The sequence below is a fragment of the Phoca vitulina genome, unplaced genomic scaffold (genome assembly GCF_004348235.1).
Source record: "Phoca vitulina isolate PV1807 unplaced genomic scaffold, GSC_HSeal_1.0 scaffold22, whole genome shotgun sequence".
Taxonomy (NCBI): Eukaryota; Metazoa; Chordata; class Mammalia; order Carnivora; family Phocidae; genus Phoca; species Phoca vitulina.
Window position 1 is genome coordinate 32001443 of NW_022589725.1, and position 24639 is coordinate 32026081.

The window sequence follows — 24639 nt, forward strand, 5'->3', positions numbered from 1 at the left end:
TTTATGGGTTTTAATGTCAATTAATATGCTTATAGAACTGGTAAAGAACGGTCACTGATGAAATCTTAAAATCACCACTCTGCTTTCTCTAATGTATGAAGTACTTTTATCTCATACAAAAATGAATTACTAAGGACTAAACAATACTTCACTGAACACATTTTCAGCTGAAATGATGCACCAAGAATGTACAGCTTTGTTCAGGTTTATGCTGTTGTTGTCAACATAGTATACGGACGTAAGAGCAACTGTCTTTTCATTCTCCCATGAGTATTTGTTATACCAGATTCTACAAGTGGTAAGAAAACTTAGTCTAGAAGATGCACTAAGTCCTCTCCTCCCTGGTGAAAAATACTGTTAAGGTATTAGTTTTAGATCCGGAAGCAAATTCACTTTGGAAAAAAACACACCAAAAAACCCCTCAAACATGACCTTTAATACAGTGATAAGAGCAAAAGTGTAAACTCCATTTGGAAACAGCACTTAAAATATTGTTTTGAAGGGCTTTTACAAGAGCAGTATATTCTTTGAAAAGAGATTTGGATCAACTGATTAAGTAATTCACTTTACATAGGCCAAATTATATTAAATTTGAAATTCCAAACAAAAACTTTCAGGAGACAAATGAAATTATATGTGCTTTTATTCCTACAACTGTCTCCAAAATCTAATATTCAATTATTTAAATTGCTGCTTTTTCTCATGCACAATGCATATGAAGAAAGGAACACAGACACATGTGAGATGAAGTGGGAAAAAGAGCTGTGAGGCACAGAAGGGAGTACAGGAGGTAACTGATCAGCTGAATAATGACCCCCCCAAAGATGTCCATGCCCTAATCCCCAGAACCTTTGAGTATCTTACCTTACCTGGCAAATGGGATTTAGCAGGTGTGATTAAATTAAGGTGTGAGAGGGAGAGATTATCCTGGATTATCTGGGTGGTCCCAATGTAGTCATGAGGATCCACAGGAGATAGGAGGATCAGATACAGAAGGCAATGTGAAGATGGAAACAGAGGGAGAAAAGGTGATGTAATGAAGGGCTGCAAGCCAGGGAATGCAGGCAGCCTCTAGAAGCTGGACAAGGCAAGAAAATGGATTCTCCTCTAGAGTCTCCAGAAGGAACACAGACCTGCCAACACCCTGATTTTACCACACTGAGACTGATTTTGAACTTCTGACTTCCAAAACTGCAAGATAATAAATTTGTGTTGTTCCAAGCCACTGAAAGTTTGTAATTTGCTATAGCAGCACTAGAAAACTACTATAATAACTCACCGTGAGGCATATTGAGAGTCTATACAATGGCAGCAACCATTTCTAGGTACGGCCATCTGCAGGGTGTGGTAGCACTGGGCCTGGATAGTTGTCTGCCCAGCATCCATTCCCCCTCCCTAATGGAACCCCAGTGCTCCATGTGCCTCCTCCCCTGTAGCGCAGGTGACTCACGGGAAGCTGGTCCCATCCACAGTACCAGGGAAGTGTTCTGTCATGGAAGCCAGTCATGTCCCTCCTGGGCCATTCACATAGCCAGCTTAGTGCCTTGTTATTGTTCTAGGAGAGACAAGTAACCTAGGTTGTCCCACTCAGACAAAAGGGAAGGGCTTTACAGAAAATATCTGGGTTGTCTCTGAACATGAACAAGGAAGGCAGTGACCCCACTGCTGGCAGCCATCTTATAATCAACAGGGTGTGGAAGAAAAACCTGCCAGAGGGAAAGAGCAGAGGAGGGAAAACTGTAGGGGATCATGGAGAGAGTGTGAATAAAAACCACATTCTCTGCCAGCCCTGCCATGAGCTTCTTCTTTATGAGATTAAAATATTTCTTTTTTATCTTTAAGACAGTTTGAGTTATGGAGTCTTTTTCTGTTAGGATAATACAACCATCCAAACTGATTCAGGAGGTCAGACCTTTATGGACACTAAGAAAGCCAGATAATAAAAGTAGATGACTCACAAGTGTGAATGACCAACTAAGGAAAAAAACTAGAACCTTGAATCAGTGGTTAATCTACTATTCTTGCTACTTCTCATCATCCAAATGTATTTTTCAAGAATGAGAAACTTACTTTCAATACAGTGATGGTTTTCTGAAATTTTGAAACCAGGTAGGAAAAAGTCATAGCCTTTAAATAGACTGTTTTGAACTGACTTAACAACCACACAAGATACAATGTAAAATTTATCCGAGTGTGACTGAGTTTCTTATATATGATTTCATACAAATTTTTGTCTACCTGATGATTTTTACTTTTTGTCTACCTGATGGGTGAATAAAGGTCTCTCAACATGGTCCAGAACTAACGGTGTTCCCCGGCTCATAGTGAAATCCAGGGTCATTTTTATTTCCTCTTCTGTGAACTTTTCTTTCATCTCCTTTTGTCTGTTTTTCAATTGGACTGTTTGTCTTATCAATTTGTAGGCATTCTCTATATATCAGAGGCATGAACTCCTTTAACAGCTCTGATGTTACAGATGCTTTTCACAGTCTGTTGCCCACATGTGGCTTTACTCTATCTTTTGACATACAAACCTTTTTCAAATTTTTAAAATAAAGTGGAACCTCATTTCTTCTGTGGCTTATGGGTCTTACTTATCTCTACCTAATTTATACATTCCCCTAGATTGTCCCCTAAATTCTTTATCATTTTGGTTTTATATTTAGACCTTAAATCAATTTAGAACTCAAATCAATCTGACATCTGTGATATGAAGCAAGGTTCTGAGAAAGAGAAAGACAGTCAGACTGACAGTTCTTTCAGCCCTGAGGGTTATAGATTAGATTCAATATTCAATGCTACTCTGTCTCATTTTCTAGAAGGAACTTGTGGTTTCTGTCTGGAACTCTGATAATTTTTTCTTAATCCCTGAAAGTCAAATAGGTTTATGTCTGTTTAGGTTTGTGTCTGTTTAGCTAATTCTCCCTGAGACTTGAAGGCCTTGTTAATCTAAGGCATGACTTTTTTTCAACTCAAGTAAATTTTGCATTCTTTCAAATTATCACTTCTGATTTTTTCTCCTTTTGTCCTCATGTCTTGCAAGGTAGGTCTGGACCTGACCTCAGATCATATTTATTCTTTTCTGATTTCCATCTCTTTGAATTTTTCCTTAGTGTTGTGGGATATTCCTTTTGAAAATCAATTTTGTTCTCAGCAGTGATCATTACTGTGTTTTACAGTTTACCTATTAGATTTTTAAACTAATGAATTTAAGGTTTTTTAAAGCTTTTTTTATTTTTTTAAAGATTTTTAAAATTTATTTGACAGAGAGCGAGAGCAAGAGAGCGAGCACAAGCAGGGGGAGCAGCAGAGGGAGAGGGAGAAGCACACTCCCCACTGAGCAGGGAGCCCGCCTCGGGACTCCATCCCAGGACCCCGGGACCATGACCTGAGCCGAAGGCAGACACTTAACTGACTGAGCCATCCAGGCACCCCAAAGCTTTCTTTTAAAATCTTCAGTAAGTCTTTTGTTGCTCTTACTGTAATTGTATTCCCCTCAGACTTCTTTGAAAATGTTTCTCCAGTTCTTTAGTCAGTTCTTATCAATGAGGACACGTGCTCTGGACCTCAGTTTGGTGCTCTTCCATCAAGATGCTAATTGTCACTCAAGTGTGTGCACTCTTCCAGCTGAGGCCTAGTCACGCTTCTGGGAACTCCAGGGCATCAGCAAACCTGCTCTAAGTGAACCACACTTTGTGCATAAAACCATGTCCCTGCCATGAAGCAGCTGCTCTCTAACCTCTCCAAGTGGTCCTGCTCCACCCAGCGCAAAGTCCCTAAGCAACTCAGCCTGCTGGGAAAGCCCTTTTTGTCTGTGACTAAGGACCGCAAGAGAGGGAAGATACACCACAGGCCCCACACAGAAAGAGGTCTTTGGGGTGCCTGGGTGGCTCAGTCGGTTAAGTATCTGCCTTCAGCTCAGGTCATGATCTCAGGGTCCTGAGATCAAGCCCCACATTGGGCTCCTTGCTCTGCGGGGAGCCCGCTTCTCCCTCTCCTCCCCGCTTGTACTCTCACTATCTCTCCTTCTCTCTCAAATAAATAAATAAAATCTTTAAAAAAAAAAAAAAAGAAAGAAAGAGGTCTTTACTGAAGGCCTTGGAGAGAGACAGCCTTTTCTTCCAGGATTTCCATCATGGCACCCCGAAATCCTGAGATGCTCTTCTACTCCTTCCCCTGAGATCCCAGAAGGGCAGTTGGCAGTCTCACGGGTCCTTCCCATGGCCCACCTACATGATTCCTAAGGGCCTTCCTGGTGCTGGGGATTGGTGAAGGCAACACAGGCCCCTGGTCTTATGCTCTGAGGTCACTGTTACTTGAGCAAAGGAGGGAAAATGAGAGGGAGCCAGGAGTCTGTGCACAATAGCCATCTTCTCAGAATGTCTCCCTGGCCCCCAAGATCGCCTGGTCATGCAATGTCAACAGAGCACTGCAAGTGCTACCTCAGAGCTCCCTCTGACACCTCAGCAATATAGAGAGAGCCCACCAATAAAACCAATCCCGATAACCAACATCCTTGAAGAACCAAAATCCTAATAATCAATTACTTTGGTATGTGTTAGTGTATTCCTCCCTCGTAAAAGATAAGAAGAAGATGAATGACACACCTGTATGATTTTGGGCAGTACATCAACTCCATTTTTAGTGTTTTGGGTTGTAGTTAGATACTTTTTTTCCAAAAAGAAAGTTACAATCCATTTAATAAAAACAACACGAGCTGCCATGTATGGAATTTTTGTACTGTAAATGTTTTCATTGTCTCGAGCTGTAGTAATGTACACTGGCTTTGGTCTCAAATGGGGGATGTCTGGAAGAAAACAGAATACATGATTAGGTTAGTGAGTGTAACCCCCACAAACGGTTCAGTTTCTAACTAAGCAGATATATATTTGGTCGTATGAATAGCAACTAAAATTAAAGAACCAGAAACTATTAAAGATGACATCTTTTGGTAGACTTCTTTCTGATTCTGCCTTGCAACCTGACCAAGATGGGATGGTGGCTACTGTTACTGTTTGCTTGTTACAGCTAGGGCATATGGCTATGGAAGTACTAAGCTAATAACTATTTTTAACAAATTTGAGAAACGATATGAGATTATAAGAATAAAAATATTTTCACATACAACTAATTTAATCTCATTTTATGATTGAAACAAATCTAAAAGCATAGACATTTTTCATCATTTTAGGCATTTTATTATTTTTTAAATCATTTTAGATATTTTAACATCCAATACTACACTAATCAAATCCATGGGACTTTAGTTTTATATCCTTTTCCCTTTAGATGAATCCAAAGAATAGAATCAGTATAAACTACTTTATGTCTGAAAGAATTCATCTTTGAGGTATCGGACACCACCATTTCCAAAGAATTAATAAGAAGTCCCCTTCTCATTCTTTAAATTTCATAATCAATACAAAAAATTACATGGTATTGGATTCGAGCTACTACTTGTTGTATGTCCAACTCTCTTACTAACTTTTATACACCTGGAGGTACCTGCATGAGGCAGACAAGTTCTCAACAAATAAATTTAAGTTCAGCATATTAAAGTATACTGTGTTTTCCACAGTGAATATAGACTATTTATAAAATGAGAAACAAGTTCTGAAAACAATACCCACATATATATAGCTAACAAATACTTATTGCAGTACCTCTAAAGGTTAGTACTTCTACATCTTTCAAAATCAAGCTTCTGCTGTTTTCCTCTGATCCAAGCGTGCACACGTGTGTGTATATGTAAATAAACACCCAAGACAACTGAGTTAGTAGTCCACATTCCCCAGATGGATTAATGTCTGTTGTAAACTTTTCCCCTCCAAAATTGTTCCTGATTATTCATTTTAACTAATTTTGCCTGCTTTAAAATAAAAGGGAGAAGAAAATTTGCCTCCCCTCCCCAGCACCAATCTAAGGGATACTTCTGTCCTGTGAGCCTTCATTTTTCATAGAAGAAAAACTTTACCAGCAAAATTAGAAATTCCCTTATGGTTTCCTTCCTTTCTGGTTTCCCAGCTGCCCAAACATCGGCTCCTCCATAAGAAGCTGTAAGTAGCACCTGCTGGATGAAGATCCAGGATAAAAGAAAGGGCCTACTGTGGGCAGCTGTGTGGCCTGGGCTGGCCTGCCTCACCACTGGGCAAGGCCTGGGGTCACCATACCCCACCATCCATAAGAGAAGACTTAAGGAAATGCAAACTTTAACATCCTGGTGTGATATAATGAACACTGCCTTCAATAAACAGTTTCAATAAAATAGAGCCATTAAAAGATTTTAAATATAATTATACCAAAAAGAATCATGACACATGTTGAATTATTTCTAAGTACAGGAGCCCCAGTCCCCTTTATTGCTATGAGCTGAGGTACAAATATGTAGTTTGTACAAATAGGTAAAATCATTTATTAGGAAACTTTAAACCTCTTACAATAAAGTTACCATTAAATATAAGAATAAAATGACTATTTTACTTAAAAATAAACAAAGGTCACTTTGAAAGAGAATGGACAGCTTCCCTATGGACATCCTCTAGACACGGCCCAATCAGTACTTACCAAGTACAGGTTTGTAGATGTTTGTTAACTTAGTAAATGATGGAAATAAATGAGGAAGATAATACTTTCGAAACAATGTAAAAAGAAATTTAAAACCAGTATCTTGATTCTCCTTATTCTTCCACTCCAAGCTTGCAGCCTTTGGATAATATGTGGGAAAGAACATATGTACATTTACATTTCAACTTAATGTCTACTAAACTGAAATGCTGTTATTGTATTAAAATTCTGATCCTAAATTAAAAAAAAAATCATGGTGACAAATAATGTTGACAATCATGTAATGAAATTATATCTTAAAACTCAAACGATGACAAGAATGAATACTTTAAAACAAAAGTTAACTATGTTAAAGATATTTTGACTTAGTATTAAAAAAAAGTCACCCAATGATAGATATCATATGTTTTTAAACTTGCTCTACTCATCACGCCTATATTTTTTTCCACCTGTTCTCTATAATGACTTAACATTCTTTCTGCCCTTAAAACATTTAGTCAGATGTAATCCGGTACTTTTTTTTTTAAACTCAAAAAGGGCCATTTATAATAAGCAGGAATTAAGGAAATAATCCCTTGCAAGAATTTCACCCAATGTTACCTATATGAAAAATCAGTATCATCAGAAGGCAAAGCTACAGAAACTTGGAAAGTGCATTGTCCTTATTAAATGCAATCCACAGGCTAAGATAAGCCAGGCCTGCCAGTCCAGCTACACCTGTCACGGGTTCTTAATACTGGTTAGAACACAGAGCACTCTAAAGCAGAGCTTCCCAACCTCCTTCATGACACACGCAGCCCACTTAGAAAGTGGAAACATTTGTGCAGCATCTGAGGTCAAGGGATGAGGGGCTTTGGCCGCCCCTGGGGCAGAGGGACTCTGTGTTGGCAACCTGTCGGCAGTTCTCCGGGGTAAGCCAAGGGAGAAACTCTGCTCTGAGGACCCAGTAGAGAGAAGGGAGGGAAGAAGAGTGGGATGGACATGCACATACAAGTCTGCACATGATTCAGGGGGTTCACAGTCTGCATAAAAGTCCCCACCCTATATTACCGGCATCCTTCCGTCAGTGGGATTCTGGAGATTATGTGATATCTGAGGTTGCACAGCTCATTAGTGACACATCTAGAATGAGACCCAAGTGCCCCAACACATCCAACTTCTCGATACTCCATGCCAATCTCCGGGGACAGATGGAATACCCTACCGCTTCTGAACAGGTAGAGTTTGAAATGCAGGTGGAATGGGCCAGTAGGGCCAAAATGCACAGCTTCTAGAAGACAGCAGAATACTCCAGTCTGTTCTCGGCATTTTGGAATCCTTGTGTTTCTTGTGCTGGCTAAAGGAAATGGAAGAGGAGAGCAGATAAGATTGCCCAATAGGACAGAGTAGTCAGAAAGGGAGACAAGGACTGAATCTTGAGGGACAGCAGAGAGAAACAGTCCCCTAAAGAAAACTGGCCAAGAAGAAAGGGAGGAGGAAAGAAGGAAGACAACATTAGGGGAGGAGAGAATATCATGAAGAAGGGGCCATGTCAGATCACCTGAAAGATTAAGTAAGGCAAACACTAAAGTGTCCTTCCTCTGGACTTGACCTCTAAACCTCCTTCAGGGTCTTGGGCCTCCATCTTAGCAGTGACAGGGCAGAGGCAGGTAGTAGTGAGTGTCAGGAGAGAAAGTGGACTGAGCAGAGATTATAAAGTCAACAAACTTGGTTGTGGAGGACACAGAGACTGGACAGAGTTCCCAGGAAGAATTCAGAGATAGGAGAAGTGTTGGCTGAGAGAAAAGAATTCAGTAGCTTTTTTTGAACCATATCAGAAATGTAGACTAGAGAAAAGGGATCACCTACTGAAATCACAAACTAATGATACTAACTCCGTATTCAGTTGGTAAACAGAGAAAGGAACATGTGACATCAAGTAGGTCTGTGCTGGTGGCACAAAGAGATAACACCATATGCTTTTGCCCAAATCTTCCTGCCTGCTCTGCCTATTCCTGATCTGCCAGTTCAGCTTCCGGGCCTGCCTCCTCCTCCATCCTGCCTTGCTAGCATAGGTTCAGGGGTCAGGAAGAAGCGAAGAGGCAAAAATAGATTAATATACTATGAGGTAATAGAAAATACATATGGGTCTCTGCCCCCACTTCCTGGCATAGAGCCCCTAAAACCCTTGTAATTTCCTAAGTGATAAGAGCACAGGGAGCATCTTTTGTTCTAATAACACAACTCTGGGCGGGGGGGGGGGGGGGGGGGGGGTGCTCCCAGATGGCTCCTGAGTGAGGGCTAGTCACCAGAAAGACCATGCCATGATTAGAACTTAGAATTTTCAGGGGGCGCCTGGGTGGCTCAGTTGGTTAAGCGACTGCCTTCGGCTCAGGTCATGATCCTGGAGTCCCGGGATCGAGTCCCGCATCGGGCTCCCTGCTCGGCAGGGAGTCTGCTTCTCCCTCTGACCCTCCTCCCTCTCATGCTCTCTGTCTCTCATTCTCTCTCTCTAAAAAAAAAAAAAAAATTCTAAAAAAAAAAAAAAAAAAAAAAAAAAAAAGAACTTAGAATTTTCAGCACCCCCACCCCAACCCCTCCATTCCTCCAGAGAGGGGAGAGGGGCTAGAAGCAGAGCATGTCTATGTGAGGAAGCCTCCATAAAAATCCCAGTAGCAGGGGTTTCAGGGAACTTCCAGGTGAGTGAACACATCCATGTACTGGGAGAGTGACAAACCCCAACTCCACAGGAACAGGCATTCCTAGGCTTGGGACCCTCCCAGACTATGCCCTTTGTGTGTCTGCATCTGGCTGTTCATCTGTATCTTTTATCATATCCTTTAATAAACTGGTAAATGAAAACAAATGTTTCCCAGAGTTCTTTAAGCCACTCTAGCAAAGCAGCTGCACCTGAGGAGGAGCTGTGGGAACCTCTGATTTGTAGCTAAGTTGTAGAGAAGCTGTGGGTAACCTGGGGCCTTCCTACTTGTGACTGACACCTGAATGTGATGGAACAGGCTCATGGGACTGAGCCCTTAACCTGTGGGATCTGATGCCATCTCAAGGCAGACAGGACACCCAGCTGGTGTTGCAGAGTCGCCTGGTGAGGGAAAAACCCACACATCCAGTAACCACAAGTGTTAGAAGCCAAGTGTTCTGTGTGAATGCGGTAATAATACGAAAGTAGATGGAGAACTGAATTTTTTCCTTTACATACACACTCACACAAAATAGTATGTATGCCAGGTCTTTGCTGATGTGAACTGGCATATATTCTATTTCTAGTGAAGTATTACGAAGAATCACCTCAAAGAAAAAGCAAAGATACAAAATATGAGCAGGAAGAAAAGAAGCAATGTTTTCTCTTTCCGGTCGAGAGTAAGACCATTACTGAATTATATCCATGATTTCGCTCTTACCTGAATAACCATATATTTCAACAGTATTTGAAGAAAAAAGCATGTTTGGTCCTCAGCGATCTTTTCCCCTGATACGGCTGGTAGGAGTGGAGTGATTTCTTCTGGATATATCTTTGCTGCAGAGTGGAAAAAGTTACCCTCTATTAACTAACTGCCAAGTTTCTTGAAAACTCACAGGATACAAATGGCTGCCATTAATACTGCCATTAATACTCCCAGGAGGCCACTATTGTCCTCCCATGAATGCTGCATGAAAATACACAGCTGGGTGAGCAGATGAATGTCCACTCATGAAACAATCATGTGAGGACAATAAACAGTAGTTTTGGATGGCAGATTTAAATCTCATTAACAGCCACAAAAACACTCCAGACACACGTGTCTCTACTTCCTGCTATTGCCAACATCTGTCCCCTCCCTTCCATTCCTGTTTCCACCACTTCAGTAAATTTCTCCTGTCATCATTTCATATAAAATAGGCTCCGATTCTTTCAATTCTAATGTCTGTAAGACTTTACTGTGAATATGAGCAGGGAATAATTCCTCCTCCGAACCCATCTATGAAATAAAGATTTCTATTCAGGATAATGACAAACTAAGGAATTCCTCAATGTAACCTGAAGAGTCATTTCAACCGGTAAGGTCTGCTAATGTTCCTCACCATCAGCCACACTAGGGCTAGGATTGATGAGTGTCTCCAGCGTACAGGGCCCTCTGGATGACATGATCGCTGGGAAACCAGGCACGAGGCAAGCAAAAATCAGCACCTGCTCTTCTGCACAGTTTGTCTGAAGTGCTTGAAGCCACAGAAGAAATAGCCTGATTCCTTCACATCTTATCTAAAAACAAAATTAAAGGTGACAAAATTAAACACATGTTTATGCAGAGATGCACTGCAATGCAGAATCAGTTCTGAGAAACAAAAACTAGAAGTTAAAGGTACTGTTAAATTCCTTCACCGAGTTCTTAGTGACAAGGAAGCAGGCGTGCTGCATAAGCACAGGGTTAAGAGTTTGGGGTCTGGAGCCACAGTGCCTGGGTTCAAACGCAGGCTCTGCTGCTTGCTGGCTTAGCTGTGGCCAGTGGAGAACCACTGAACTTCTCTATGCATTAGTCTCCCCCTCTGTAAAATGGAGATGATAACAGAATTTACCACAAAGTACTGGTACAGGGTTAAGTGAGTTACAACAGTGCCCGTATCATCAACAGTCAGTTATCCACAAAAACAATGCAAAGATAATCTTCCTCCAAATTTACACTGTGCTTTGAATAGGGTTTTTGTCATGTCACTACAATATGCACATGTATAATGTAATGTTCCCAAAAAATCTTAGAGCTAAATAAGACCTTGAAGACCTGGCTCAATGGGACAGGGCAGCTCTCCAAGTTCCTTGCCTCATGTCCCTACTCTGCATTCTCCAACAGCTTCCCTGCACTCTGAACGACCAGCATGACTTGGTGGAATACATCGATACAGGCAGATATACCCTTTTATCCTCCTCTACACTTACTTTCAGCTCCATCCCATTCCTAGAATTTAGGTAAGTACTTCCGTTTCTATATTTCTAAATGGCTGAAAGGATAACACCAATATAAGAAATTAAATAAGGAAATAAGTGAAAAACATGTCAGATGAAGCTGAAAGATGCAGTGAGCTCCAAATGTAGGCAACTTAGGGACTGCCTGATCTTCTCTCAACTACACCAAGGTGGTGCAGATTCCTTAAGAGCAAGTGTTTAAGCCAAACATGAGGCTCTGCAGGAAAGCTGAAGGGAGAAGGGAGAGGAGAAGGGAGAGGGGATGGGAAAGGGGAAGGCAAAGGGGAAGGGAAAGGGGAAGGCAAAGGGGAATGGAAGGCAAAGGGGAAGGGAAGGCAAGGAAAGGGAAGGCAAAGGGGAAGGGGAGGGGAGGGGAGGGAAGGGAAGGCAAGGGAAAGGAAAGGAAGAGAAAGGGAAAGAAGGGAAGGGAAGGCAAGGGAGGGCAAGGCAAGGGAAGGGAAGGGAAAGGAAGGGAAGGCAAGGGAAGGCAAGGGAGGGAAAAAAGCTAGCTGGGCTGACTCCCCATAGAAGTCAAATACACCAAGACAGACACCCTGTCTGGAGACAGTTCTAGGCCATCAACAGTGGATTCCAGGACACACTCTCAGACATGCCTGGGGACACATCACTGCTGTGCACAAACCTTCATGACCTCTCACACCTGTCCTCCTCTCCCTAAGCAGGCAAAATAAGTGGTGACATTGCTAAATACAAGAGACCAAAAATGACATGGCTCTATGTATATCTAACCAAATTATATTAAATTCAACTGGAGGAAAATTTCTACAAAATTCTATCACGTCTCCAACTTTTTATGTTAACTGTATTTAAGTTAACAAAATATAAATAAGGCCAATAATAAACATGAGGTCACAACCTGCTAAATTTTAACTGTAAGACTATTAATTAAAATCGGAGGGATAAGTAAGAAGTAGTGGTAAGGGGAGAGGAAAAGATGGCAGAGGAGTAGGGGACCCTATTCCAACTGGTTCCCGGAATTGAGCTGGAGATCTACCAGACCACTCTGAACACCCAAAAAATCAGCCTGAGATGTAAGAAGATCTGGATCTCTACAAACAGAATATTGCAGGCGGTTGGTTTCAAGGTACGAAGCAGGGAGCCATGATTCCTCGGGCAGATACCAGAGGATAAACGGCAGCAGAAGGGAGCCTGGCTGTTGGGATCCTACACCACTGGTGAGCGATAGCCTCCCACGCTGGGGACCGAGCACAGACTCGCAGACCCATAGTGGCAGGGAAAGGACTTTAGACAGAAACCTGAGCAGTGGGGTGGCGTGTGCGAACTGGGGGGGCGGTGGCGGTTTTAGAAGCACAAAGGGCAGAGATGTGCCCTGACCAGGAGGCAGGAATGGGAGCACTGCGGAGGGGTGCACAACCCAGGACGCTGCAGTTTATAGCAGCACAGACAGAAACGGAGACCGTGTGGCCTGGAGAGCTCACTGAAGAACAGACTGCGATCTCTCTGCTCTGAGGCAGAGGGTTGGAAACGGTCTCTTCTGCTCTGACTCTCGGAAGAGACGCAGAAATCCGCCAGGGAAAGCCACCAGAGAACAAGAGCCCCAAAAAACTGGTTCCCACTGAGCCCATCCCCCACCACAGGGGGGCAGGGCAACTCTGCCCAAACAGGGTTGCCTGAGTAACAGCGTGGCAGGCCCCTCCCCCAGAAGACAGGCTGGGAGAACAAGAGGCCAGCAACCCTAAGGTCCCTAGAAAACAGGTGCATCTTGCTTGGGTTGTGGTCAATAATTTGGACTATATATATTCCTTCAACCACCCCTCAACAGAATGACTAGGAGGAGGAACCCCCAAAATAGGAGACTCAGAGATTATGACTTATGCCACAGATTTACAAATGGATTCCGATATAACCAATATGTCGGAGATGGAATTCAGGCTACCAATTTGAAGACAATAGCTAGAATGGAGAAATCAATTAATGGCAACATAGAGCCTCGAAGGGCAGAAATGAAAGCTGAATTGGTAGAACTTAAAAATGCTATCAATGAGATCCAATCTAATCTAGATAATCTAACAGCTAGGGTAAGTGAGGCAGAAGAACGAATTAGTGACCTGGAAGACCATTTAATAGATAAAAGGGAAAAGAGGAGGCCAGGGGAAAAAACAACTGAACATGAAAATAGAATGAGAGAAATAAGTGACACCATGAAGCATTCCAATGTCAGAATTATTGGAATCCTGGAGGGGGTGGAGAGAGAGAGAGGACTAGAAGATATATTTGAGCAAATCGTAGCTGAGAACTTCCCTAATCTGGGGAATGAAACAAACATTCGTGTCCTAGAGGCAGAGAGGACCCCTCCCAAGATCAAGGAAAACAGGCCAACACCCCGGCAAGTAATAGTAAAACTTGCAAATCCTAGAACCAAGGAAACCATCTTAAGGGCAGTTAGGGGGAAGAGATTCCTTACGTACAGAGGGAGGAACATCAGAATAATGTCAGACCTATCCACAGAGACCTGGCAAGCCAGAAAGGCCTGACAAGACATATTCAGGGTACTAAACGAGAAGAACATGCAGCCAAGAACACTTTATCCGGCAAGGCTGTCATTTAGAATGGATGGAGAGATGCAGAACTTCCAAGACCGGCAGAAACTGAAAGAATACGTGACCACTAAGCCAGCCCCGCAAGAAATATTAAGGGGGGTTCTATAAAAGGAGAAGGACCCCAAGAGTGATCTACAACAGAAATTTACAGGGACAATCTATAAAAACAAGGTCTTCACAGGCAACATGATGACAATTAATTCACATCTTTCAATAATCACTCTCAACGTGAACGGCCTAAATGCTCCCATAAAATGGCACAGGGTTGCAGATTGGATAAAAAGACAGGACCCATCCATATGCTGTCTATAAGAGACTCATTTTGAACCTAAAGATACATCAACTGAAAGTGAAAGGATAGAGATCCATCTTCCATGCCAGCGGACCTCAAAAGAAAGCTGGGGTAGCAATTCTTATATCAGACAAATTAGATTTTAAACTAAAGACTCTAGTTAGAGAACAGAAGAACACTATATCTTTCTTAAAGGGTCTATCCAACAAGAAGATCTAACAATTGTAAATATCTACGCCCCCAACATGGGAGCAGCCATCTACATAAGCCAACTGTTAACCAAAATAAAGAGTCATATTGATAACAATACATTAATTGTAGGAGACCTCAATACTCCACTCTCAGCAACAGACAGATCATCTAAGCAGAAAATCAACAAAGAAACAAGAGCTTTGAATGACACACTGGACCAGATGGACCTCACAGATATATACAGAACATTCCACCCTAAAACAACAGAATACTCATTCTCGAGCACACATAGAACTTTCTCCAGAACAGACCACATACTGGGTCACAAATCAGGTCTCAACTGAAAGACTGAGATTATTCCCTGCATATTCCCAGACCATAATGCTTTAAAACTGGAACTCAATCACAAGGAAAAATTTGGAAGAAATTCAAACACTTGGAAGCTAACGACCACTCTGCTCAAGAATGTTTGGGTCAACCAGGAAATCAAAAAAAGAACTTAAACAATTCATGAAAACCAGTAAGAATGAAAATACATCAGTCCAAAACCTATGGGATACTGCAAAGGCGGTCCTAAGGGGGAAATACATAGCCATCCAAGCCTCACTCAAAAAAATAGAAAAATCCCGAATTCACCAACTAACTCTACACCTTAAAGAACTAGAGAAAAAGCAACAAACGACACCTAAGCCACACATTAGAAGAGAAATAATTAAGATTAGAGCAGAGATCAAAGAATTATAAACCAGAAACACAGTAGATCAGATCAACAAAACTAGAAGCTGGTTCTTTGAAAGAATTAATAAGATCGAAAAACCACTGGCCAGACTTACCCAAAAGAAAAGAGAAAGGACCCAAATTAATAAAATTTTGAATGAAAGGGGAGAGATCACGACTAACACCAAGGAAATAGAAACAATTATTAGAACTTATTATCAACAACTATATGCCAATAAACTGAGCAATCTGGATGAAATGGAGGCCTTCCTGGAAACCTATAAGCTGCCAAGACTGAAAGAGGAAGAAATTGACAACCTGAATAGGCCAATAACCAGTAATGAGATTGAAGCAGTGATCAAAAACCTCCCAAAAAACAAGAATCCAGGGCCTGATGGATTCCCTAGGGAATTCTACCAAACATCCAAAGAAGAAATAATAGCTATTCTACTGAAGCTGTTTCAAAAAATAGAAACAGAAGGAAACTTCCAAACTCACTCTGTGAGGCCAGCATTACCTTAATCCCCAAACCAGGTAAAGACCCCATCAAAAAGGAGAATTTCAGACCGATATCCCTGATGAATATGGATTCCAAAATCCTCAACAAAATCCTAGCTAATAGGATCCAACAATACATTAAAAGGATCATCCACCACGACCAAGTGGGATTTATCTCAGGGATGCAAGGGTGGTTCAACATCCATAAATCAATGAATGTGACAAAACACATTAATAAGAGGAGAGAGAAGAACCATATGGTCCTCTCAATTGACGCAGAAAAAGCATTTGACAAAATACAGCATCCTTTCCTGATTAAAGCTCTTCAGAGTATAGAGATAGAGGGAACATTCCTCAAGTTCATAAAATCCATCTATGAAAAACCCACAGTGAATATCATCCTCAATGGGGAAAAGCTGAGAGCCTTTCCCTTAAGATCAGGAAAACGTCAAGGATGCCCACTCTCACCACTATTGTTTAACATAGTACTATAAGTCCTAGCAACAGCAATCAGACAACAAAAAGAAATAAAAGGTATTCAAATTGGCAAAAAAGAAGTCAAACTCCCTCTTTTCGCAGATGACGTGATACTTTATGTGGAAAACCCAAAAGGCTCCACCCCCAAATTAATAGAACTCATCCAGCAATTCAGTAATGTGGCAGGATACAAAAGCAATGCACAGAAATCAGTTGCTTTCTTATACACTAACAATGCAACTGTAGAAAGAGAAATTAGAGAAACGATTCCATTTACAATAGCACCAAAAACCATAAGATACCTCGGGATAAACCTAACCAAAGAGGTAAAGGATCTATACTCTAGGAACTACAGAACACTCATGAAAGAAATTGAAGAAGACACAAAAAGATGGAAAAACATTCCATGCTCGTGGATTGGAAGAATAAACATTGTTAAAATGTCTATGCTACCCAGAGCAATCTAGACCTTCAATGCCATCCCGATCAAAATTCCAATGACATTTTTCAAAGTGCTAGAACAAACAATCCTAAAATTTGTATGGAATCAGAAAAGACCCCAAATCGCCAAGGAAATGTTGAAAAAGAAAAACAAAGCTGCGGGCATCACGTTGCCCAATTTCAAGCTGTATTACAAAGCAGTGATCACCAAGACAGCATGGTACTGGCACAAAAACAGACATAGAGACCAGTGGAACAGAATAGAGAGCCCAGATATGGACCCTCAACTCTATGGTCAAATAATCTTCGACAAAGCAGGAAAAAATATGCAATGGGAAAAAAGACAGTCTCTACAATTAATGGTGCTGGGAAAATTGCACAGCTATATACAGAAGAATGAAACTTGACCATTCTCTAACATCATACACAAAGATAAACTCAAAATGGATGAAAGTCCTCAATGTGAGACAGGAATCCATCAAAATCCTAGAGAAGAACATAGGCAGTAACCTCTTTGACATTGGCCACAGCAACTTCTTTCAAGATACATCTCCAAAAGCTAGTAAAACAAAAGCAAAAATGAACTTTTGGGACTTCATCAAGATAAAAAGCTTCTGCACAGCAAAGGAAACAGTCAACAAAACAAAGAGGCAACCCACAGGATGGGAGAAGATATTTGCAAATGACACTACAGATAAAGGGCTGGTATCCAAGATCTATAAAGAACTTCTCAAACTCAACACCCAAAAAACAAATAAGTCAAAAAATGGGCAGAAGACATGAAAAAACACTTCTCTGAAGAAGACATACAAATGGCTAACAGACACATGAAAAAATGTTCATCATCATTAGCCATCAGGGAAATCCAAATCAAAACCACATTGAAATACCACCTTACACCAGTTGGAATGGCAAAAATTGAAAAGGCAAGAAACAACAAATGTTGGAGAGGTTGTGGAGAAAGGGGAACCCTCTTACATTGTTGGTGGGAATGCAAGTTGGTACCCCCACTTTGGAAAACAGTGTGGAGGTTCCTCAAAAAATTAAAAACAGAGCTACCCTGTGACCCAGCAATTGTACTCCTGGGTATTCACCCCAAAGACACAGATGTAGTGAAAAGAAGGGCCATATGCACCCCAATGTTCACAGCAGCAATGTCCGCAATAGCCAAACTGTGGAAAGAGCTGAGATGCCCTTCAACAGATGAATGGATAAAGAAGATGTGGTCTATATATACAATGGAATATTACTCAGCCACCAGAAAGGATGAATACCCAAATTTTACATCAACATGGATGGGACTGAAGGAGATTAGGCTAAGTGAAATAAGTCAAGCAGAGAAAGTCAATTATCATATGGTTTCACTTATTTGTGGAACATAAGGAATAGCATGGAGGACATTAGGAGAAGGAACAGAAAAATGAAGGGGGGGGAAATTGGAGGGAGAGATGAACCATGAGAGACTATGGACTCTGACAAACAAACAGGGTTTTAGAGGGGAGGGGGGTGGGGGGTTGAGTTAGCCCGGTGATGGGTATTAAGGAGGGCACGTACTGCTTGGAGCACTGGGTGTTAAACGAAAACAATGAATCGTGGATCACATCAAAAACTAATGATGTACTGTATGGTGACTAACATAACATAATAAAATAAAATAAAATAAATAAAATGAATAAAATAGGAGGGATAAAATATGGAATCTACTGTGAAGCTAGGAATAGCTCATCTCCCTTTTTCAACATGTAAGAGATAGTTAACATCAAATTTAAGTGGCTATAAGTGTTTAAACTGGTACAAAACAAAAAATATATGAACTTATCAAAGGTACACACATAACCTGATTAGCTACAAGTGAATAACCTCCCATAAGATACATATTCCAGGCTGGCTTCTTTTGCCATTTATGTTTTAGGGTCATTTTATCTAGTATCAAATGGTATATATCATTATAAAAGGTATGTTCGTTTTAAAATAAGCCAAAGTTAACCTAAAGTAGAAGATCAATCTGCTGCAAACAAATAGGTAAATATTCAAAAGTAAGGCTCTGCTGCTCTTTCCCCCCACAATAGTTCTCAAAACCAGCAAAAATAATTCAGAGACAACTATAATTTTAACAAGATTACTGGGGTGAACAGAATCCAGCACATTAACTCTGAAGCTTGGAGAGGAACTGGCTTCCTCCCTTTCCTGATGATAAAAGTGGAGCATTTAGCGCCTTGCCAATGGTTCCCTGACTGTACACAGCAGAATCAAAATTAGAACTCCAAATTCCAAACTCTGAATCCCAAGCCCTGTTCTCTGAATAATATTTAAAATGTATATCACAGTAAATTATGATGTAAGAACAAAAACTCTAGCAATATTTGCCATATAATTTTCAATTTAAAATAAAGTCAAGTGGTTTTTAAAGATCTTTTTTCCCCCCAAAATGGCCTAATTTTGTCACTTTGTGGTACTAATAAATTTAAGAATGATACAAAATGCCATTGCACATTCATCTAAAATAAATACCTTAACAGAATTTCCAGTGTGTAGAAGCTTCTTTAAAGTTGAGCCTGAAAGTTTAAAACACTGAGTTAGAAATAGAGTATGTAAATTTATACCATACACACACAAAAAACTCAAAATGGATTAAGATATATTTTAAAAGATCAGTTTTAGAAAGAAAATATGTACTTATAACAAAAGATATAATTTTTAAAAAATAAAACTTACCTTCAGAAACAAAGCAATGTCATAGGAGACAGAGATATATCTTTAAGATGAAAGTACTTTAAGTATGAACCTCTTCAAAACTCTTAAAAGAGTCAAAATGATTGATATTAAAGTAACATATACGCCCCCAGTGGATTATGTGTAAATATCTCATCATGCATAAAATAAATGATTTTTTCTAATTTCTAAAGTTAAAAATAAAACTGCTCACAAAACATTTTACAAGAACATTTTGCAAATATTCAAAACAGCGTTTCTTTCCTTGTGGCAACAATCACATTTATGGGTTCAGTCCTCTAGCAGAATCTTTGGTCACTGTCAAGAGGAATCAAAGTTTACTCAGAACTACACCAGTCAACTGCAAAAACTTTGATGCTGCAGCCCTCTTCAATTAGAAAGTCTCTCTTATGAGGATGGAAACATGTTACCTATCATTCTATAAATGTAGTCATGTCTTAGTATGGAGATGTCTTGGCAACCCTACCTAAATATCAGATGTAGGCTCTAAATGGGATCTTAACCTTAAAGAAGGAAGTAATCTTTAAAAATGAAAATATATTGGAAGTTAGGCAAGAGAACCTTTCCTTCCATATTTTTCTGGGGAGAAAACTATTTAGATCTCCTGATGAGAAGTTTTATGCATCAATTAAAACTTGGACATCAAAACATATTTTCCCCACCACTGTATTTCAAAGAGATGTTCCACCAAGAAATAGAGCTAGTCTCAACAAATTTCTATAGGTCATCTTCATGTGGATAAATATATGCATGTTAGTTAAATGCATACAATTTTGTAACTGCTGTGCCATATACAATACTGGGGCTTAGTGGAAACTCACCATTGTTATGACTACATTATAGCACTAAATCACCAATGGTTTGTGAATGAGTAAGGGAAGTTAAAGTGCCCTCCTCCCTCTACTTCTCCTGTCACCAAGCCATCTCCAGTAATTTTTGGTCTAGAGCCACCACTTACTGGACTAAGCTCTCTCACAGCTACGATTCAAGTGCCTGTGCTCATGGGACTGTTTTATCCCATACCTCTCCTTAACCTGGGGCCTTGTCCCTTGCCTCCATGTTCATCCATTCTTGGACAAAGGCTGGTGTGCCTCAGTTTAATATCGGCTCCAGTATACCCATGAGGACCTCATGTGGTTGGCAGGGTCAACAGACACTCCACTCCTTAAGAGATTTGAGATAAAGTCTGCACACAGCTCTCTTCCCGGACATCTGGCAAATCCATAATCTTGCAACACATTCTTGGAAACACTTTCTCCTGGTCATTGTGCATGACCACTGGGGCTTCTCAGCCCTTTCTCTTCTGTGAATAGGTCCACAGTTTTAAACGTTTAGTCTACCCACAGTTGCCTATATCCACTCATTTCTACACAGAGAGAAGAAAAATATTTATAGAAAGGACAGCCTTTACAAAGAGACATACAGAATGTCTGATGCATATCTGCCAACAGTCTCTGACTTTTTTTTTGAAATTAACCTGATAATTTGTTAGAGCAGCAATAGAAAACGAATACATACATATTTGATCTATCCCATCTTGTATTCAGAAACTCCTGTATGTGTGAAGTAGTACAGCTTGGCAGTTACAAGCCAGTCAGAAGTCAGACTGCTAAGGTTCAAATCTAGGTTCTGCACTTACTGTATAACCTGAGTCAGTTACTTAATCTCACCATGCCCGAGTCTTCTCATCTGTAAAATGGGATATTAACAGTGCCTACCATAGCGGATTGTTAATGAAGTTTAAATGAGTTCATATATACAAATGCTTAGAACAGTGTCTGGTTTATGAAAAGTACATTTTCCCCACAAGATAAGGCATCAGCTATTCTCTAAGGCACTCTTTTAATTTTTTTTATTCTTTCTTTCTTTCTTTTTTTTTTTTAAGATTGGTCTGGGCATGGAGACCAAGTCGGGGCTTAAACTCACAACCCTGAGATCAAGACCTGAGCTGAGATCAAGAGTTGGATGCTTAACTGACTGAGCTACCCAGGGGACCACTGAGGCATTCTTTTTTAAATAAGAACAACATTAGAAAGAATATTTGTGCAGTAGGGGCACATAGCATAGTGTTTCAACATGAAAACCAGTGATAAATACCTGAGAGCTTTGCCTGGCCACTTTAGGTATTTCTTAAGGTCCTAAGCTCACAAAGATATTGCTACTCTACCATTATGAAATCCTTTTCATTTTAATTTCAAAAAGTTTCTCTCTATATATCACACCTGTTTGGACTTTTATTTTTATTTTTTTATTATGTTATGTTAATCACCATACATCACATCATTAGTTTTTGATGTAGTGTTCCATGATTCATTGTTTGCATATAACACCCAGTGCTCCATGCAGAACGTGCCCTCTTTAATACCCATCACCAGGCTAACCCACCCTGTTTGGACTTTTAAATACCCCACCCACACTATGATTATACCCACCCCTATCTTTTTCAGGTGCCTCTTCAACCCTACTGGTTGCCACTATATTGATTCATGTGAGGAGAAAATGAATAAATGAGTAAATAAAATCTAGTTGGACTAGATTCTATGAACTAGATTCAATGATTGGACTGATTCTATGAACTTCAAACTTCTATTGGCTTTTATTGTATCTTATAAATATTCTTTGAATGTGAGTCTTATTGCTTTTAAGGAGGGCTGGGTCTAGGACAAGAAGAGTGAGGGGTCTGCACAAGATTTAAGGACCAAAAACTCAGTAATCAAAATAAATAATATTTTAATACAATAGCTTCTAAAAATCAAAATTAATGCAAAAAAATCCATGATGAACATTATTAAAGTTTTAAATAAGTACCAGTGTTCAGCTGAGCCATACTGGAGCCTAAGGTAAAAGGAAATATGTGTACCACTATAGATATGTTTTTATGTATTTTTAATGATTAATTTTTTTCCAGAACATTAAAGCATTGAGAAAATATTGAAAAAACAAAATCTCAATATTGAACAATCAAAAAATATTAAAACTCACCATTAGCTTAAATATTTTGTTTATAACACAGAATGCATTATAATCTTACTTTCCCGGCTTTAATGGAACAAATCCAACAACATTTTCAAAATCTTCTTTGCTTATCTCATTTTCAATTGTGAGAATTGCAATGCTTGACAATTTCTCTTGACAAAGTAACAATCTTGTAGATAATCTTTTTAAGGCCACTAGTTCACAAAGATAGTTCTAATCTAACTTTAACATTATAAAAGGGATTCTTATTTGGTTTTAATTTTTTTTAAAAAAACTCTCTCTGTATCATGCCTCAAACCAATTAATAAGCAAAGGCAGTATAGCACACCAGGAAAGGTACAAGAACACGGAGAAACACACTTTGGGGTGCTGGCGTGCAAGGTGTGCTGAAAGTTGCCAGTCGAGCAGGAACACAGAACTTTCTGGCACTACAGTATCTACAATAAGCACTCAGAAGCAGCAGTCCACTGGAGGGATTTGAAATTAATCTCAAAAGGAAGCACTGGGTGTTATACGAAAACAATGAATCGTGGATCACCACATCAAAAACTAATGATGTATTGTATGGTGACTAACATAACATAATAGAATAAAATTAAAAAAAAAAAAAGCAATCATGGACCTAAATGTGAAACATATTAACTATAGAATTTCTAGAAGAAGACATAGAAGATCTTTGTGATCTTGGGTTAGGCAAAGAGTCCTTAGATAGGACACCAAAAACACAATCCATAATAGAAAAATTTATAAACTGGACCTTATAAAAATTAAAAACTTTTACTCTCTGAATGACACAATTAAGGGAATGAAAAGACAAGTCAGAGATGGGGGGAAAATATTTCCAAGTCACGTATCTCATAAAGCACTTAAATCTGAAATATATAAAGAACTTTCAAAATTCAATATTAAGAAGACAACTCAATTAAAAAAATGGTCAATCGATTCAAACATACAGACTGCCAAAGATATACAGATGGCAAATCGCACATGAAAGATGCTCAAGATCACTAGTCATTAGAGAAATGCAAATTAAAACCACAGTAAGATACCACTACCACTAAAATAAAAAGACTGATCATACTAAGTGTCAATGAGAATGTAAAGTAACTACAACTGTCATACTGCTGGTGAGAATGTCAACCATTATGGGAAGCAGTCTGTCAGTCAAACATATAACTTTATATGATTCAGCCATTGCATTCTCAAGAGACAGGAAAGCACATGTGCACATAAAGACTTGTACACAAATGTTTACAGTAGCTTTGTTTATATCCAAATACTAGAAGCAGCCCAAATGCCCATCAACAAGTGACTGGATAAACAAACTATGGTATATCTATATAATGGAATACTATACTACTCAGAAATGAACTATTAATATATGCACCAACACAGAATATCAAAATAATTATATTGAGTGAAAGAAGCCAAACAAAGAAGAGTATATACTGCATGATTCTATTTCTATAAGATTCTAGAAAATCAAATTAATCTATAATGACAAAAGCAGATCAGTGGTGACCTGGGGGAGTGGGCAGGAGGGTGGGAAAAGAGCATGAGAAAACCATTGGGAATGATGGCTATGTTCATTATCTCGATTGTCATAATGATTTCACAGGTATACATCTATGTCAAAACTTCTCAAAATTAACATTATACATACCATTTATTGTATGTCAATTATACTCCCCCAAAAGAGCTGGTTTTTTGAAAAGGAAAAAACAGAGCAGGTGGTCTGGAAGTGACTAAGTGAAAGATCAGGAGGACAGAGGTTGTGCTCAGATACAGGTCTGTATGATGACAAGGGTGCAGAAGAAAACCAGGAAAGCATGGAGGGTGAGGGGTCGAGGAGCTGATGGGTAACTTGATAAGAAGGGAAAGGACTCGGAGACAGCTAAGCCATTAAAAAAAGTCAAGTAGGCAGATCAGAAGATATGGCAGCAACAAGGACAGACAAGGCCTAGTTAAGGGAGAGGTTTCCAGAGGGGGTGGATGAGGTCTGGAATGGACCTTGGAGAAAAGAAAGACCATGATCTCACTCCCACAGGCCTGAGGGAGACAAAGAAGCCTGAGAGAAAAGCCAGGTTTAGAGAGCCGAGGAGGTGAAACCTCCTGAGAGGCTGAGGCTCTAGGGCTGTTGCTTAACCCAGTAAGAGGATTTCCAGAGGGTTGAGTACAAAGTGGGAAGGAGGGCAAGAAATGCAGGGCAATGATGACGAAAGCACCCTAGA

The 24639-nt window shown here is 39.9% G+C and overlaps 1 protein-coding gene across 13 annotated transcripts in view; it reads right to left on the reverse strand.

Annotated features, from left to right (window-relative positions):
- RALGAPA2 (Ral GTPase activating protein catalytic subunit alpha 2) overlaps positions 1–24639 on the reverse strand; it is a 336447-nt gene that overhangs the window by 251527 nt on the left and 60281 nt on the right. For 10 of the 13 annotated variants that reach the window (XM_032419573.1, XM_032419574.1, XM_032419572.1 and 7 more), the window contains 5 exons: positions 19211–19254; positions 10624–10801; positions 9963–10078; positions 6565–6703; positions 4608–4807 (listed from right to left, as the gene is read on the reverse strand). In XM_032419573.1, the coding sequence (XP_032275464.1) occupies positions 4608–4807; positions 6565–6703; positions 9963–10078; positions 10624–10801; positions 19211–19254 (677 nt within the window). Of the gene's footprint in view, positions 1–1450; positions 2059–4607; positions 4808–6564; positions 6704–7614; positions 7833–9962; positions 10079–10623; positions 10802–19210; positions 19255–24639 lie in introns of those variants that run through there. The other 3 variants (XM_032419581.1, XM_032419580.1, XM_032419582.1) reach the window with 3 other exon arrangements.